Raw genomic sequence first — 16368 nt, forward strand, 5'->3', positions numbered from 1 at the left:
ATATAATAAATTTATGCATTTTTTAGTCTCTCAATATCTTTGTCGAACTGTGAACACATGGCAATATTAACAGAAGTAGAAGTTATTCCTTTTATGTTTTATTATTGTTCAAGCTATGGTTGTTTTAAACCTAAGATGTTTTCCAAAGGGTTAGGTTTAATTTGTGTTGACAATTTCCTCGTATCTTTTGAAAAATGAATACACTGTGACAATTTCCTCAGAGAAATGAATACACTGAATCCTTTGCTGATTCAAAACAATAATTTTTGATGTAACATGAAAACTAATAAAGATGCCATAAGATATGTTATACGTTAAAGAAAATAGCAATCCAAAATGAAAAACAGAACATAAATATGAAACAAAAGAAATTATTTCTAATGTGATAAATTACCACATATTTATTAAATTCTCCAACTTTAAAGGCAATTATGCACATTAATCTGTAATTATGCATAATCACTAGATTAATCAATTTACCATAACACAAACACACACACACACACATATATATATATATATATATATATATATATGTTACAGTAAATAAACATTTTGAATGTTTGTTTTTTAAACAGTAAAATAATTATTTTAACATATTAATCTTAGACAGTTTATATTGAAAGGTTTAAGATCACTCAAGAGAGAGTGTTTTTTTATTACCCTCCCAAAAAAACATACTAGAAAACAATTTTTCAGCAAAAAAATATTTATTATGCAATAACATAACATGAAACAAATAAACCTGTTCAAAAACAATTCTAGAAAAACAACAAAATAAATGTTGGTAACAGAAAACTTCTTACTTTATTATAAAATCTTAATTATATGAATAGCTAAATCATTTATCACATACAGATTACAAAAAAAATTATTTACTTGAATCACTTTGCTTTTCATTTCATCAGAAAAATCATTTGTCTATAACACTGTGTTTGCTTCAAACAAACTTCAGACATTATGAATAAACAGTTGTTTTAGCAAGTTTTGACATCTCCCTTTTGTTATAACTAGATTTTTATTATGGATTAAGTTTACAGTTCATGTAAACTGAATCCATGTAAATTGAACCAAGTAAACTGAATTCAGTTTATTGGTTCCTGTTCGTTTCTTCTGGGAGTCCTTGTATTCCCACCTCCTACTCTCAATTTTTACATGAACTTTTTATTCACATACACATGTGTTTAAGCATCTATACTTTGTTTTGATTATTTGTCTCAACTGAGTGATTAATTTTTATACAGAATTGGGTTTCATTTATTATTCAGAAAAAATATTTAAATTTGTATTCATAAGAAATTATTATTTAATGATAAACAATAATTTTGTATTGACTAGCTGAAATAAACAGTGTTTCTAAAATGGTGGGCTGGCTATACGTTTTCAGATTCTACTTGTAAAATTAAGCAAAAAGTATCCTTAGGAAAATTGGTAATTTCTACTTCATTTTCCTCTTGTCTGCCATCTTGTTATTTTCATATAAAAATTTATATCTCAAGTTTAGATAGCGGGATCACATTAATATTTGGTAAGCATCTTGGTAATAAAGTTTAAAAATTATTAAAAAAAATCAGGAATTAAATACCTTCGCAAATTATAAAATGGCAGCGGCCATGTTTATTTTTCTTCAATTCTTTATATCTCCATAAATATTAGTTTCATCAAAATTAATAATAATAATTAATAAATATATATTATTAATTTTAATTAGTAATAATTTTCTCACAATAAGATTTAATATTAAATAATAACAAAACAATTGATATTAATTTTTCACTTTTGAATAATTTTACACAGTGACTATTACTGTTGATCACGTTAAAAATGTAAAAATGAAGCTTTCATCAGGAATGGGGTTCATAACTATCACAACCAGTGTATCTGGAGTGATAAGAAACCTCATGGTACCTTCCAAAGTCGTCATCAACAAAGATTTTCCCTGAACATATGGGCAGGTACTTTTAATGACTATCTTTCGGGTCCTGTCATTCTATCAAATCGCTTAAATGGAGAAAATTATCTTGCTCATTTAACTGAAAATCTTCCACATTTTTTGGAAGACCTACCTCTACAATTAAGAGGAAATATGTGGTTTCACTACGATGGAGCTCCAGCACATTTCAGTCAGTTGGTATCAGATTTCCTGCATGAAACTTTCCCTGAAAAATGGATAGGCTGCAAAGGGCCAGTGCCCTGGCCTGCCCAATCACCTGACTTAAAACCTCTTGACTACTACCTGTGTGGTCATTTGAAAAATATTATTGCTTATTCAATTCAACATTGAAGATCTTCAATAAAGGATCCAAAATGATTTTCAACAAATTAGGAATAATCCCAGAATTTTTGAGCGGTTAAGACAATCTCTCAGTAAAAGACTGGAGACTTGCGTAACTTCTAATGGTGGACAGACACTGAACATCTCTGATAACTTTTAACAGTTGTTAACAGAGTTGTTTTATTTTTTAATTATTAGGTCTATTATTGAGAAAAAATTATTACTTAATTTGATACTAATTTACAATACAAGAATTAATAATAAATAAAAACAATTAATATTTAATCGAATGAAAACAGACACAAAATGACATCAATTTTCTGCCATAACTCGGCTATTTGTAAACCAATTTAAAAAAATAAAATATCACTTTGTTCAAAATTAAAGGCTTAAAATTTGCTCAAATAACATAAATTTTGATTAAACTAATTTACGAGTTGAAAAATAAACATTCTTTTTTTTAACTAAAGTTCAAAAATTCATGTTTTCTATTCCATGCCTGATTCATAGGGTTTGTCTGTTTATAATATTTCTCGATCCCTTGAAATTAATGAACACCTAAGTATTTTACTGTAATTTTTTTTATAAATTTTCAGTTAAAATTTTACTAGCTGAATCAGTGCAAAGGAGGCTACCAGTATATTATTACCTGTATAATTTATCATCTAGTTACAGTAACAAAAATAATTATTTTGTAAAGAAAAATGTACTCTCTTAACTTAAAATATTAAAATTTAAACCGGGAAAATATATAGAATTTTTTTTAAATTGATTTTGGCACCCACATATTTGTACTGAAAATAGCTTTTCAACCAATACAAATATATTGCTATAGTGATGTATAATACACAGAATGATTCACAAGTAAAGGTAAATAATTTGAGAACTGATTGTAAAGCGTGAAATAAGGAAAACATTCATGCAAACATATGTTTGGAAATGCTTTGTTATGAAGTGCTAGTGAAAGATTTTTCCCAGATTTCAGTTCCCCTGGAGAAATGGCATCATACTGAAATTTTTAAGTGTTATGTAAAGGTAAACTTGATAATTTCTTATGTCTTTTGACCTTAGAAATAGATAAAACAGGTCCCAAAACTGTATCTCTTGCAGTTTACATGATATCCAACGTAAAACAGAAAAAAAGTGACATGAAATATGTTATGTTCAGAAAGTTCAAAAGCACCATCTCGGTGACCATGGCAGATGACTGGAGTTTTGTCCGTGGGTTAACAATAATCACCACTTAATTATGTTCATACTATAGTCGGACAAAGTTACTGGTGGTCTGAAGAAAACCCACATTCTGTAGTTGAATCAAATTTCCAGTAATGATTTTCAGTGAATGTATGGTGTGGCATGATCAACAACCAGTTAACAAGCCCTTTCATACTAGAACATGTCACTGGGAGAAATTATCTGGAATTTTTAAACAATGAATTTCTTACAATGTTTGAAAATTGCTCATTGGTGAAACAAATAACAAGTACTATCAAATTGGTGGAGTACCAAGTCATTTCACGAATGAACTAAGACAATTCTTGAAGAAAATTTTACTGGTACATGGACTGGACATTAGACGATTAGTAAATTGGTTACCAAGCTCACCAGACTTTACTTCCTTAGATTTACTGTTTATGGGGATGGATGAAATGCAAGTTATACAAGCAAAAAGCAGACACACATTTGATGAACTGATTTCTCACCTTTTCAATATTGCTGCCTTCATCAAGAAATGTTAAGATATCATTAGGCTGGCATCAGAAAATGTAACACTTATAAATTAATACAGTATAAACCACACTATTTTACTGTTTTTAAATTTTACAGATTCATAATATATTTTGTTAAGTTTTTATTTTTTCATAAACTTTCATTACACCAATTTTTTTAGAATTAAATTCTCTACAAGTTTTGGTAATAGCCTTTTAACAAAGTTATTGTACTTCAAACCAAAAAAAAAAACATGTTTTTCTCACTAAATCTTTCAGTTTTAAGTTGGATATCTTCAAAACTACGGAGATACAGTTCTCGAACCTTAGAAACCATCAAGTTTATCCCCTTATCTAAGCCTTAAGAATTTCAATATGAACTCATTTCTTGAGGTTACTGAAATCCAGGCAAAACTTTTCACTAGCCATAACTTGATAAGAAAGCATTTTTGGGAAATGTTGATAGGAGAATTTTTTTCCTTATTTCAAGCTTTAGAATCTGTTCCCAAATTACTTCCCTTTCCTCCAGAGTCACTCTGTATATGATACAGTAGTGTTATATTTTTTAATACCATCTTATAACCCCGAAAAAGACATCCTATTTTTTATTTTATAATAAACTCACAAAATTAAGTTGGCAGTGTCAAACTGTTGTGAAAACAAAGGCATTCAGTGTTACAAATGCAATAATATGAATAATGAAATACTTTTTTTTCATCATATTTGCTTAATTAAGAAACGTGCAAAATGAGTGGGTGTCAATACTTTCATTTTCATTAATACTAACTTTAATCCAAACATGAATGTCACAGTTTTGTATTGCTGAACTAATTTCCTCTGAAGTTAGTTTAATACTAGCTATATATGAAAGTGTTTCTAACATAACCACTCTTGAAAAGATTTTAATTGTAACACTATAAAGAACAGATAGTTTGGTTAGTTCCATACTTTGAATATTATGTGGTTTATTCCATTTAACAAATATTTTTCTAACTATTCTATCAATTTTACATGTTACATTTGACACTGGGGCTGGAAAAAACCAATAATTATTTATATAGCTGGTAAAGTACATACTTGGGACATTTTGATACATTTCCTTTTGATTTATTAGCACTTGCTTTAAAATAACTTCAAAACTATCATCAACAATTGTATCTTGAAACATTCTATACAAATATGCAGGATCATGACAACATTCTACTGCCGGAATAATTTTTAAATTTTTTATATTTTCTTGTTCATTTTTTGATAAATGTGCAATACCACCATGCAAAGGAGAACGGTCTGGATATGTTATTGTATTAATTTCTTTAAAATTTCGCCAAGATAAATAATTATGAAATATTCCAGGTAACTGACATAAAGCTCGTGTTGGAGATACATGTTGTGGTTGAATTCCAAATGGAAACATTTCGACAATTGCTGATTTTTCAGGAAGAAATAATGTATATATCATAGCAGAGCCATGCATTCCTACTAATATTTGTGACTCAATAACAGTGGTTAGAATACTGTAAGAATTATTTTGTGAAGGATCTAATACATGTATTTTAAGTTTTTCATTATATTCAGGATAAACAGACTTAAAAATACTTGATATTTTACTAATTACAAAATCTTCATTTAAAATTTTTCTATTATTTTTTCTACTCAGTAATATAATATTTAAATTATTTAATGATAGTACTGGTTTTCTTATGTTAAAACCACTTAATATGAAATCTTTAAATTTATTAGTAATCGCTGAATTTAATGTAGCAGATGAAATCGAGCCTTGGGGCTTACCAAATCCATACTGAAACCATACACTTTCTCTTGAAAGCCCAACAAAAACTTTATTAAAGCACGTCATTGCCTTTAAATTCTTAAGAGTGTAAGGTTTTTTACTGGAAAATAATTTATACCACTCCAAATACATTTCATTATCACTAAGATCATCAGAAAACATAAGACGATTATTTTTAACACACAGTTCAACATCACCAGCACATAAGTGATTATATGTCATGTATATAGGTAATATGTCATCATGAATAACGTGCATAATGTTATCAGATTTAAATCTTCTTATTAATAATATCGGTTCATCTACAAGCACAATATAATTATCACCATTTTTAAAGTATTTTTCATTATCTGTCATAACTTGAAATTTTACAAACATATTATTATGATCTGCAACAGATGAAAGAGAAATCTCTTTTAAATCGTTTTTATTTTTTAACCCAGATAATATAGATTGGTTAGTTAACATGATTATAAAGTTTTCTGATTCTGGTGAGTAACATATATTTGTAAAGGTACAAATTTTATTGTAATTTTTATCATTATAACACCATATTGATGTTGAAAATTTATTTTGGTTGTAATTATTACTGTTGCTACTTTTGCTGCTACTAATTTTATCAGCAGGAATTATGCCTACTTTACTTTGATAAATAATGATGAATGTGAAACAAGCTGCTAATGCAACACTTACTGCTGTTAATGCAGTTGAAAACATTTTTCATACTTTTTATCTAATGACAATGTGTCACAGATGGTTCTGAACTTACTAGTATTACGGAAGCACCGTAAAAAATATAAAAACCACCGTTTTAAATATAAAAACTTAGCTATATGATACTGGCTGCACCAACTTTTGTAACACTGGTGTTTGTGAATGAAAAATAATGAGCATAGCACCATAAACTACAAATCTTACAATGTCACAAACTACTGTAACTTATGGATGATGAGCAAGAAGGCATATATTCATTCATTAGAATTCTATAATTAATCTCTGCAGCAGTAGGTTTTAACAATATAAATTACTCTCGCAACAATTAAAAATTTAAGATGCGCACCTCTTAGTTGTTGACTGATACATACCAGATAGTAAAATATAGACATTTTACTGCAGTTTGTTTTACATCACTGTATTAGTCGTTTAAAAATTAAATTGTTTTCCTGAAAAAAAGGAAGATCATGTTATTAACTGTTTAAGATATGATCTAGATATAACTTTACATTTTAAATTCACCTTAAAATATCTGATGTGACCATGTTTATTTAATTTAAGCTTGTTTTCACAATACAGGTTTAATTGAAAATTTAATTAAAATCATTTAATTACCTATATCTTAATAAACTTTGTACACTTCAAAAATCTTCAATAGTTTTCATTGCTTTATCATTCCTTCATTATATTTACATACAGATATTTAAAATTTGTCTTAAAATCCGTACTGTTGTAATTATTTAAAATAATGTCCAAAAAGTGAACAAATTTCAAAAGCAATCTATTCCTGATCATAAGTTTTTGCAGAAAAGAATTTTTTTACAATACACCGACTCCAATAATCTGAAATTTGGGGGTACTGACAATCCCCAGGCAAATAATAATTGCGTAAAATCCCCACATTTCTTCAGAATTTGTGTCCCGCCATTGATTTAGTAGACTAGAATGAGATGTTACATTTTGTTGAATAAAAATATTGGTGTATTAGTTTCTTCAACAATAACATTCAGAATTTCTTCATCGAAAAATCTTTTATATACCATAATAGGTGTAAATTCTCTTTTATTCGTTTGATAACGTCATTATATATACATTTTTCTTTTCCTGTAAACTGTATAGCAGATAGTTTAGACACATCAACCTCTTGCCAATCAAAGTCATTCAAATTGTTAGGATTTAATATAGGCCTTCTGGAATCTGTGATTTCATCTTCTGAAGATGATGATAGATCTAATTCCTCAGGCTCATAGTAAGAACTAGGATGTGAAAACATACTTTCATTTTCACTATCTTGTAACATTGCATAAATTTCAGCTGCAGTCAATGATTTTGATATTTTTCCTTAAGCCTAATACAACCATGCTGTTTATTATCCATAACAAAATTATGTGTAATTACACTTACCAATACAAGGCCTCAAATCAATAAAACTACTTCAAAAACACTTTCTATAACCTAAATTGTATAATCCAATATGAAACAAAACTTTATAAAAAGAATATACAGTACGTAATGTAGGTAACATTTTTTTGCACACAAAATAAAATGACACTCAAAATTATATAGATACTTTCCTGAATAAACAACACTTTTCTAGACTAAAACTCAATTGAATGAACAACTAACATAATGAAAGTACTGAAGACCAGCTGTAAACATTAGAACAAATGTTTATAATAAACATATAATTACTTCAAAATGCCACCAGAAGATGCCATTTGCATATATAAATAATAAAAGACATAAGAAAGACAATAATAATAATAAAGACAATCTGTAGTGTCATACTACAGATTCAATTCATGGCTACAATGCCAAGTTGATTTCTGTTTCATAAAAGAAATATATGACAGAGAATCCAATGTGATTCTCACAAACATTGTAGGAAACAAGCTTGAGGATCACTAGTAATCCTCATGACAGTCAACATGTTTAAGCTCCTCTGGACTGGTAGTTTTTGAGAAATTGAGTGTGTTTTACCACACACAAAAGTTTTTTTTATTTTATATTTTTACATTTTATTCTTTTACTAGCTTTATTATTATGAAATCTAAAAATCTGAATTATCTAATAAGATAAATACTACTGTTTCTTTTTGTATCCATTTTTAAATCAAATTAGTAAATTATGTTTACGCTAATGGTTTGTAATGTTTTATATAGTTTTCAACTCGACAAAATTCTGTTAAATAATAAAATTATTAGTATTTCTACTGAAAAAATAAATTGCATGCAGAGGATTGGGGCTCTAGCTTATCTGATTGAAATATTGATATTCACTGAAAAAAATTATTTCATTCATTAGTTTCAATAATATTTTAATTTCTATTAACAGGGATATATTTGGATAAAAATTAAGTAGGTAAACGATGTCAACTAATAATTTTGTGCTACGACGGGAGATTTTATTGATAAATATGTTTTTATAAAATGATTCTACACAAAGTGAAGTTTTCTCTCATATCTATAAATACTTTATCAATTCTGAATCTAGTTGCTTTAATAAAAACTGTTATAAAGGTTACATGTTTTTATCATTTTCATGAATTTTAGGCAGACCAGAAAATTTTAGGCACATGAATCACAAAATATATTTGCTTTTTCACACTTAATCATGGATAGTAGTAATAACATCAGCATTGAATAACAGTTAATTTATAAATTAAATTAATTAAAATTTAACAAGTAATTTAAAAAATGTTTCTATTTAAAAATTTAAAATTCAAAATTTCTAATGTTAAGATATTCAAAAGTTACAAACTTAATATTGTAAAAGATGTTTTAACCTACATGTTTCAAAATTTAATGCAAATATGATTTTTTTTCATTTGTCTTATTAATTTTCCTAACACTTCAAACTGATAAAAATAGACATTTCTTTTATTTATGAAGGTTAGGAAGGTTTCCAATATTTTCTAAAGATGCAGAGTCCTTTTCCAGTTTAAAAATTTTTACACACTGGATATAATCAGAGGAAGTGTCAAAATTAGTGTCTTCTAGCTCAGATACTTTACAACAAAGTCATAGAAAATTATTTTTTTGATTTTACACTATCAAGAAACTACGAATTACATAATTATTTACTGTTTAGTATGTAAAATTTATATTATTAAATTATAAACCTCATCTTACCATGGTTATCTACAAAACTGTTTTGAAACTGTTAAGAATAATTTTTTAAGTGTCCTTGTGACTAATCAATATTTTTAAATAAAGAAAAATTGTTACTCAAAGTAACAATAAGAATAAAGAAATCTCATCAATAAAAAATAAAGTTTAATTATAAAATATAAACAAAAATTTTTTCTAATATTAAATAATTTACATCTTAAAACTTAAATCATATTATAAAGCAACACTAAGAACAATGAAATCTTGCACTGATAAAAAATGTTTTTAAAATTTAATAAAAAATGATAGAAATTATATCATGTAAACATTATTTATCATTTGCATTTGATAAAATTGCTACACCTGGAAGTTCTTTTCCTTCTAATAATTCAAGACTTGCACCTCCTCCAGTGCTGACATGACTTACTTTATCTTCAGTATTAAATTTGGCACAACAAGTAGCAGTGTCACCCCCACCCACTATGGAGACAGCCCCTTTAGCTGTAGCTTCTACCACTGCATCCATCATGTGTTTTGTTCCATCAGCAAATTTGGAAAATTCAAATACACCAGGAGGTCCATTCCAGACAATAACTTTAGCTTTAGCAATAGAAGTCTTAAATAATTCTCTTGTTTTAGGACCAACATCAAGTCCCATCCAATTCTCTTTAATTCCTTGTTCAAGATCTGTAGACTCAACATTGGCATCATCAGAAAATGCATCTCCGGTAATGAAATCTACTGGAAGAAGTATTTCAATATTTTTACTCTTCGCTTTCTCCATAATACCAGGAACTACTTTAGCACCATCAGCATCATAAAGGGATTTCCCTATTTTCATTCCTTTTAATTCTTTTAAAAACGTGAATGCCATACCTCCACCAATAATCATTTCATCAACTTTATTTAATAAATTCTCAATTAATAGAATTTTATCACTTACTTTGGCTCCACCTAATATAGCTAGAAATGGTTTTTCAGGATTTTCCAATGCTTTAGCAAAATATGTTAATTCCTTCTTCATAAGAAACCCTGCTGCTCTTTTATCAAATCCCTCGCCCATCATAGAGCTGTGCGCCCTATGCGCTGTACCAAATGCATCATTCACATAGACATCTCCTAATTTCCTCAATGATTGCCTGAATAATTTAATACATTCTGGAGCAGCACTTACTTTGTTACCTTTATCATCTACTCCTTTCCCTTCCTCTTCTAAATGAAAGCGAAGATTTTCTAAGAGGATGACTGAACCACATTTTGGATTAGCACATTCAGCTTCAACATCAGGTCCAACACAATCATTCAGAAATATAACACATTTTTGCAACAACTTTTCAAGCTCACAAACAACAGGTTTCAACGAATATTTTGGGTTGGGAAAGCCATCTGGGCGACCAAGATGGGACATAAGCACAACGCTTCTAGCACCACTTTTGAGAGCATACTTGATAGAGTCCATTGCAGCAACAATTCTTTGATTATTTGTGACTTTTCCATCAGCCAAAGGAACATTAAAGTCTACTCTCATCAATACTCTTTTATTTTTCATTTCTAGACAATCTATAGCAAGCTTATTCATGGCTGAAATTTTTCAATCTTAACAATACTCAGAAGATCAGTTATACAGATTTAGTTGAAAAAACAAGTGCCAGCTATACCATGAGATGAAATTTAAAAAGGTAAAAACAATCAGGTTAATGACATGCAACTACAAAAAACATTGAAATAAAATTTGTAATTCGAAAAATACAGTAGTTGTACATACGTTCATCTTTCATCCCAGTTCAAAGAGTAAGCAACGTACTTTCCTTCAATAAATGTTTATTGAAAATCCCGCGCGATAAAAAATGATTTGTTGTAGAGAATAATTAGTTCTTTATTAAAATAAAATGGTTTACAAAAATTATATGCCATAGAGCAATATACAAACGTTACTAAGAAATATTCTAACCTCCTTACATGAACAACATGATCAAAACTTAAATTAAAACGAAACAAAAAATTTTATTTTTTATACAATTGGTGTAATCATGCGTGATTTCTTGTTAAATCAAAAATTTGAATATGGCACCAAAAAATAAACTGAAAGATATAACGAACCATACTAATAAAATAAACCTATTGTTGGGTAAAATTTTTAATACGTTTAACGTCACCTGAAAAAAAAAGAAATATATGTATTAAAAAAAAAATCAACTTAAGGAAGAGTGATAATTTTTAAAGTAAAGTAGTTATGTCATGAATGAAATTTGTTAAAATTTTTACTTTTAGTTATAAAAATAATTTTAACTATTAATATGAGTTAATAAGTATTAATAACGACAGATTTAATTTAGTTATTACATTATATATAAAAAATACAGTTTATAAAAGCACATGTTTTATGGTATTGAAACTATAACATTTTTTTTTAATTATGGAAATAAATATTCAATGGAAAAATATTGCAGAAACATTCCATTAGAGCAAAAGTTTCTAGATGTTTTACTACTTTGAAAGAAAAAAGAAGTAAAAGAAAACAAACTATATCCGGCCTGTTCACGGTCACCGCTCCCTCTAATTCACAACCGTTTTCCTGTTCTCTTCTAAGAAGGCGCCATTAGCTTCGGCCGGTTTTCTGCATCATTGTTTATTTATGTACATATATTTTTTGATTTTGTGGTGAGTTTGCTGGTTTTTTAATTTCGCTGAATCAAACACACTTACCTGCATTTATTAATATTTCGGTAAGTAATATTAATCTTCAGTTTCTTAATTTATTGCTTGTCAATCGTTGCAAATGTACCATGGATGGTGGCTTGCAGCATTTATTGAGTGAAAATGCTCTACTTGTTTAAAAAATGTGGTTGTGGACTCAGCTTTGCTGTTTACTTTCATTTGATTTTTGTATTATGTTTAGAAATGAAATTGAGTTACACTCAAGTGGTACATTCTAAATTAAGATGCTTAAAAATTTGTAATTGAAGCAAGGTTTCCATTAAACCATTGTGCAAATGCATTTGGATTGAATTGTGGATTTCACACAAAAAATTCGAATAATTTGTAAAAGTACATATATTATTAATCAAATTAATTCATTTCTGAATGTAATATTTGTGTAGGTGTATGTGATTTATAAAAATAATATAACCTGACCTTAATTTTATGGGCCCCCAAGTGGATTGTATTGTGGAAAAAGATTTTGAACATTATTCCCGTAATTAATATTTTGTTAACATGTTTTTATTTTTATTTAAAATTCTTTTCTTACTGAATATCTTAACTTTTGTGGTCTGGTCCATCAATGTTTAGTTTGCAATGTCTTTATTTCGGTTATAATTTTCTAAAGTATTTCAGCCTACTTGTGTCTGTGCAACCATTAATATTTTTAAATTAATCTTGCGGGTATTGCCGTTTTATAAAAAAAATTTCAGGTAAATGAAAAAAATTAAATTCAGAAAGGTAGCATTATTGTAGCCATTATATGTTTTATATTTAATTCCATCATGCGGCAGTAGTACATTTTTGTATGAAAGTAGCATTTAAAAATTGAGTCCTTTGTAATTTCCCTCCAAAGACTTTTTCAGTGCCTATTACATACAATTAATGTTTATTTATTTTTTATCTTTTAAACCAATATTATTCTTTTTCTTAATTCTTGGAGGTGCAGCTCTTATTAGAAGAAAAAACAGCATCTTCCATTTTGATAGGAAGGTTGCTATAAGGAATATCAATGAGCAAACTATGGGATCATAATCATCAGCATTAGTTTTTCTTATTAATACTGCAACTAAAGTTAGTTATTTTTGTGAATTTTGGTTGATGTTTACTGATTTGTTGAAGATTAGGCTGTGTTGTAGATTGAATATATTGCAATAGTTAATATATATTACATATATAGTTAATATATTACAGTTAAAGAGTCATGGTTTTATGCTCGATTACTTTGGATTTTTGGTGAAACTATACAATAAGCCATGAAATAGATAATTTTGGAAGAGATTACTTAAAAGTAACATTTTTAATGATAAACCAAAATAAAACATTTTTGAAGTGCATGGTTAGAATGTTCAGTTTCCCTTATCTAGGGTGATCTTTAAGTACTGATTCTTGTTGCTCATCTTCCGCTGGCACTTATAAACTGTTTGCAAAAACAATATTAGACTAGTAAAATTTTACAAGATTAAATTAATTATCCCTGCAAGGTAAATCTTGTTTGCATTTAATGTAAGCGTGCAGAGTTCCTCAGTTGAAGTCAGTTATACTGGCTGTATAAATTAACTTCATCTGATGCTAAAAGCAGCTGAGTTTTTGTAAATTCTCTGAAAGAGAATTTATGCATAATTATTTATTTTATTTAACAACTAAAAAAATTCTTGTTAACTAAGGGTTCTTTTTTACAATACCTTATGTTATTTTAAGCTGCTTGCCAAAAGTGCAGTCATAATTTAATTGTATTTCAACATTTTTATCTTTCCTATTTATAAAGTGATTTAAGTTTCTTTCAGAGTATTTTTAAAAAATCTTCAGTCACTTATAAGTGCTGGAATATTTATTTGTCCACCTGAACTACACAAACAATTTGATATTGGGGTATTCCATTTTAATTCAACAAATTTTCAAAAATTTTATTGCAATTCATTTTGTTACACAGTAACAAAACGAATTGGGATGTACTGAAGTTATGTTTACAATTTTTTTTCAAATATTGGGCCCAAAATAAATAATGAAGGGCTTAGGGTAACAGGCCTATTTTTTACCTTTTGTTGTATGTATAAAAAAAAAATTGTACTGTTACTGAGTGTTCATTTAAAAGAAAATGGCCGCCAAATCGTAAGATTTTGAAAATGGCTCATTTTTGGAGCCTAAAAACCACATATGGGACAGGTAAAAAAATCCGAAATTTTTACAGCTATAAGTACTTTTTATATACTTAAAAACCATATAAAATTAATTTAATTTAATTTATTTTCTTAATGAAGGGGTTAACGAGTAATGAAGCCATCAAAACCGTTAAAAACACCATTCCTTCTAACCATGAACAATGTGTCCAAAAAATTCACTGCATGTATTTCTTTCAGTTAATGTTGTAGGCTTACTATACAAAATATTTTGATTTGTCTATAATGAGATGGCTTATATTCTAGATAGTTTGTTACTTAAATCATGTCTCATACACACATTCATGTTTAAACACGAAAGTGAATGGACATAATGTTTGTGTATACCTTAATGTAAACATTCTAAAAGGTTTCGTTACTGTTTTCTTTTCAATGTGATGTGTTGTTGCTAGTGTTAATATTGTGGTTACATAATGTTAACTTGTTTATAAAGTAATTTTATTAGCAGTGAACTTCTCTTTTATATGATATCTTTTATTTTGGCGTGGAGAAACTAGGATAAGACAAAGTGAGGTGCAATTAGTAGTTTTATAATTTACACTAACTGCATTATTATTGTAAGAACCCTTGCATTTTATAAAAACAAATTATGGAGTGTTCAACTAGCATTCACACTGAAACTGTATGTCGCAAATTGGCTTTGCTTAGATCTTCAGTATTGCACAATATTTTAGAGTTTACTTAACAGCAAATAACATTGATTTTAAGAAGTTGATGTATGGAAACAAAAAATATTTACTTTTCATAAAACCAAATATTTAGATAAATATTTTTGTATTAATGGGAAAAGTTGCTCTGACCCACTTAGCTGTCACACTAAACTGGTTAAGAAATCTCTTTGATAAATATCTTTTGTCACTTTCAACAAGCAATCCAAATTTAAAATTAATTTCAGGAAGAGCACTGTGTACAAAATACAAATAAACACAAGATGATACATAAAGTGAACTGGAATGTCAAGATATATTTGAACCTTAATGTGTTATAGTTGAATCGGTGAATAAAGCTTGTTCGGCACTTGGCATTTCCCTCATTCACTAAAGGCACTACGCCTTGTTGATTTAGCCACGTCACTCTCTTCTCCACTTCTCTCTTCAAGTCATATGAATCAAAACCCATCTCTTCTTTAACATTATTGATGATGGTTGCTCTCTGTCTACTTCTAGGTTTTTATCCAAAATCTTGCCCTAAAATATATTTTTCAAGAACTAGTCATGTCATATTATATGTTCTATCTATTTCGCTCTTCTTCTTCATATAACATTTAGCCAGGACCTCCTCTCGCTCACTTCTGCTAACGCTATCATTTCTTTTCTTTTCCACTCAGCTTGTTCTTGTTATTCTCCTCCAAATCCACATTTCCATTGCTTCCAGTCTTCTTTTCTGCTTTCCCAAGTGTCCATGTTTCACACCCATAAGTTACAGTACGCAAAGTTTTAGTGAACTGTTTCCTTATTTGCATAGTCATATGATTATCAGTCAGTATATTCTTTTTATCCTGGAAAGCTCGTTTTGCCAGCGCTATTCTTCTTTTTACTTTCGTGGCACATTCATGTTGCTAGGACAGTGCTTCCCAAATAATAAAAACTGACAACCTTCTCTACAACAGTACAATCTAATTAATATCAATGTTTCAATCTGCAAAGCGGATACAATGCTTGTATTTTCCATTAACTCTCATTCCTTTTGGTTTTTCTTTCATTTCCACAATATTTTTTCAATAAACAAATTAACCAGAAACTATGACAGCAGGCAACCTTGCCTGACTTCCCTTCTTAATTTGGCCTATTTCTTTAAGCCATTGAGATCAATTGTAGTTTTATACTGGGCTCTGCAGCCCAGTATAAAAACAAAAACATGCCATAAATTTGTGCTACCATCAAGAAGATTT

The 16368-nt window shown here is 28.5% G+C and overlaps 3 protein-coding genes across 4 annotated transcripts in view; 1 reads left to right on the plus strand and 2 right to left on the minus strand.

The window, feature by feature from the left end:
• Positions 1-676: 676 nt before the first annotated feature.
• On the minus strand, positions 677-11750 carry LOC142321581 (protein O-linked-mannose beta-1,4-N-acetylglucosaminyltransferase 2-like). Of its 2 annotated transcripts, XM_075359789.1 has the most exons (3): positions 11363-11750; positions 6859-6936; positions 677-6162 (listed from the first exon to the last, which is right to left on the minus strand). In XM_075359789.1, the coding sequence occupies exon 3, from the start codon at positions 6149-6151 to the stop codon at positions 4712-4714; it is 1440 nt and encodes a 479-aa protein (XP_075215904.1). In that variant the 5' UTR covers positions 6152-6162; positions 6859-6936; positions 11363-11750; the 3' UTR covers positions 677-4711. The 2 variants fall into 2 exon arrangements, with proteins under 2 accessions (XP_075215904.1, XP_075215903.1); XM_075359788.1 differs by having other exon boundaries at positions 677-6936.
• On the minus strand, positions 9827-11353 carry LOC142321582 (phosphoglycerate kinase-like). The gene has a single exon (XM_075359790.1). It carries the CDS (start codon positions 11174-11176, stop codon positions 9926-9928), a length of 1251 nt encoding a protein of 416 aa, XP_075215905.1. The 5' UTR covers positions 11177-11353; the 3' UTR covers positions 9827-9925.
• A 414-nt stretch (positions 11751-12164) lies between the features above and the next one.
• Positions 12165-16368, plus strand: part of HnRNP-K (Heterogeneous nuclear ribonucleoprotein K) — an 82969-nt gene continuing 78765 nt past the window's right edge. The window contains exon 1 of the mRNA XM_075359792.1: positions 12165-12323. The gene's annotated coding sequence lies outside the window, so the exon portion shown is untranslated. The remainder of the gene's footprint in view (positions 12324-16368) is intronic.

This window comes from Lycorma delicatula, chromosome 3, assembly GCF_047948215.1.
Source record: "Lycorma delicatula isolate Av1 chromosome 3, ASM4794821v1, whole genome shotgun sequence".
NCBI lineage: Eukaryota > Metazoa > Arthropoda > Insecta > Hemiptera > Fulgoridae > Lycorma > Lycorma delicatula.

What these genes read in the sequence shown, in the direction of transcription:
- LOC142321581 (XM_075359788.1), bottom strand. Translation starts at nt 6,490, where the DNA reads ATGTTTTCAACTGCATTAACAGCAGTAAGTGTTGCATTAGCAGCTTGT.
- LOC142321582 (XM_075359790.1), bottom strand. Translation starts at nt 11,176, where the DNA reads ATGAATAAGCTTGCTATAGATTGTCTAGAAATGAAAAATAAAAGAGTA.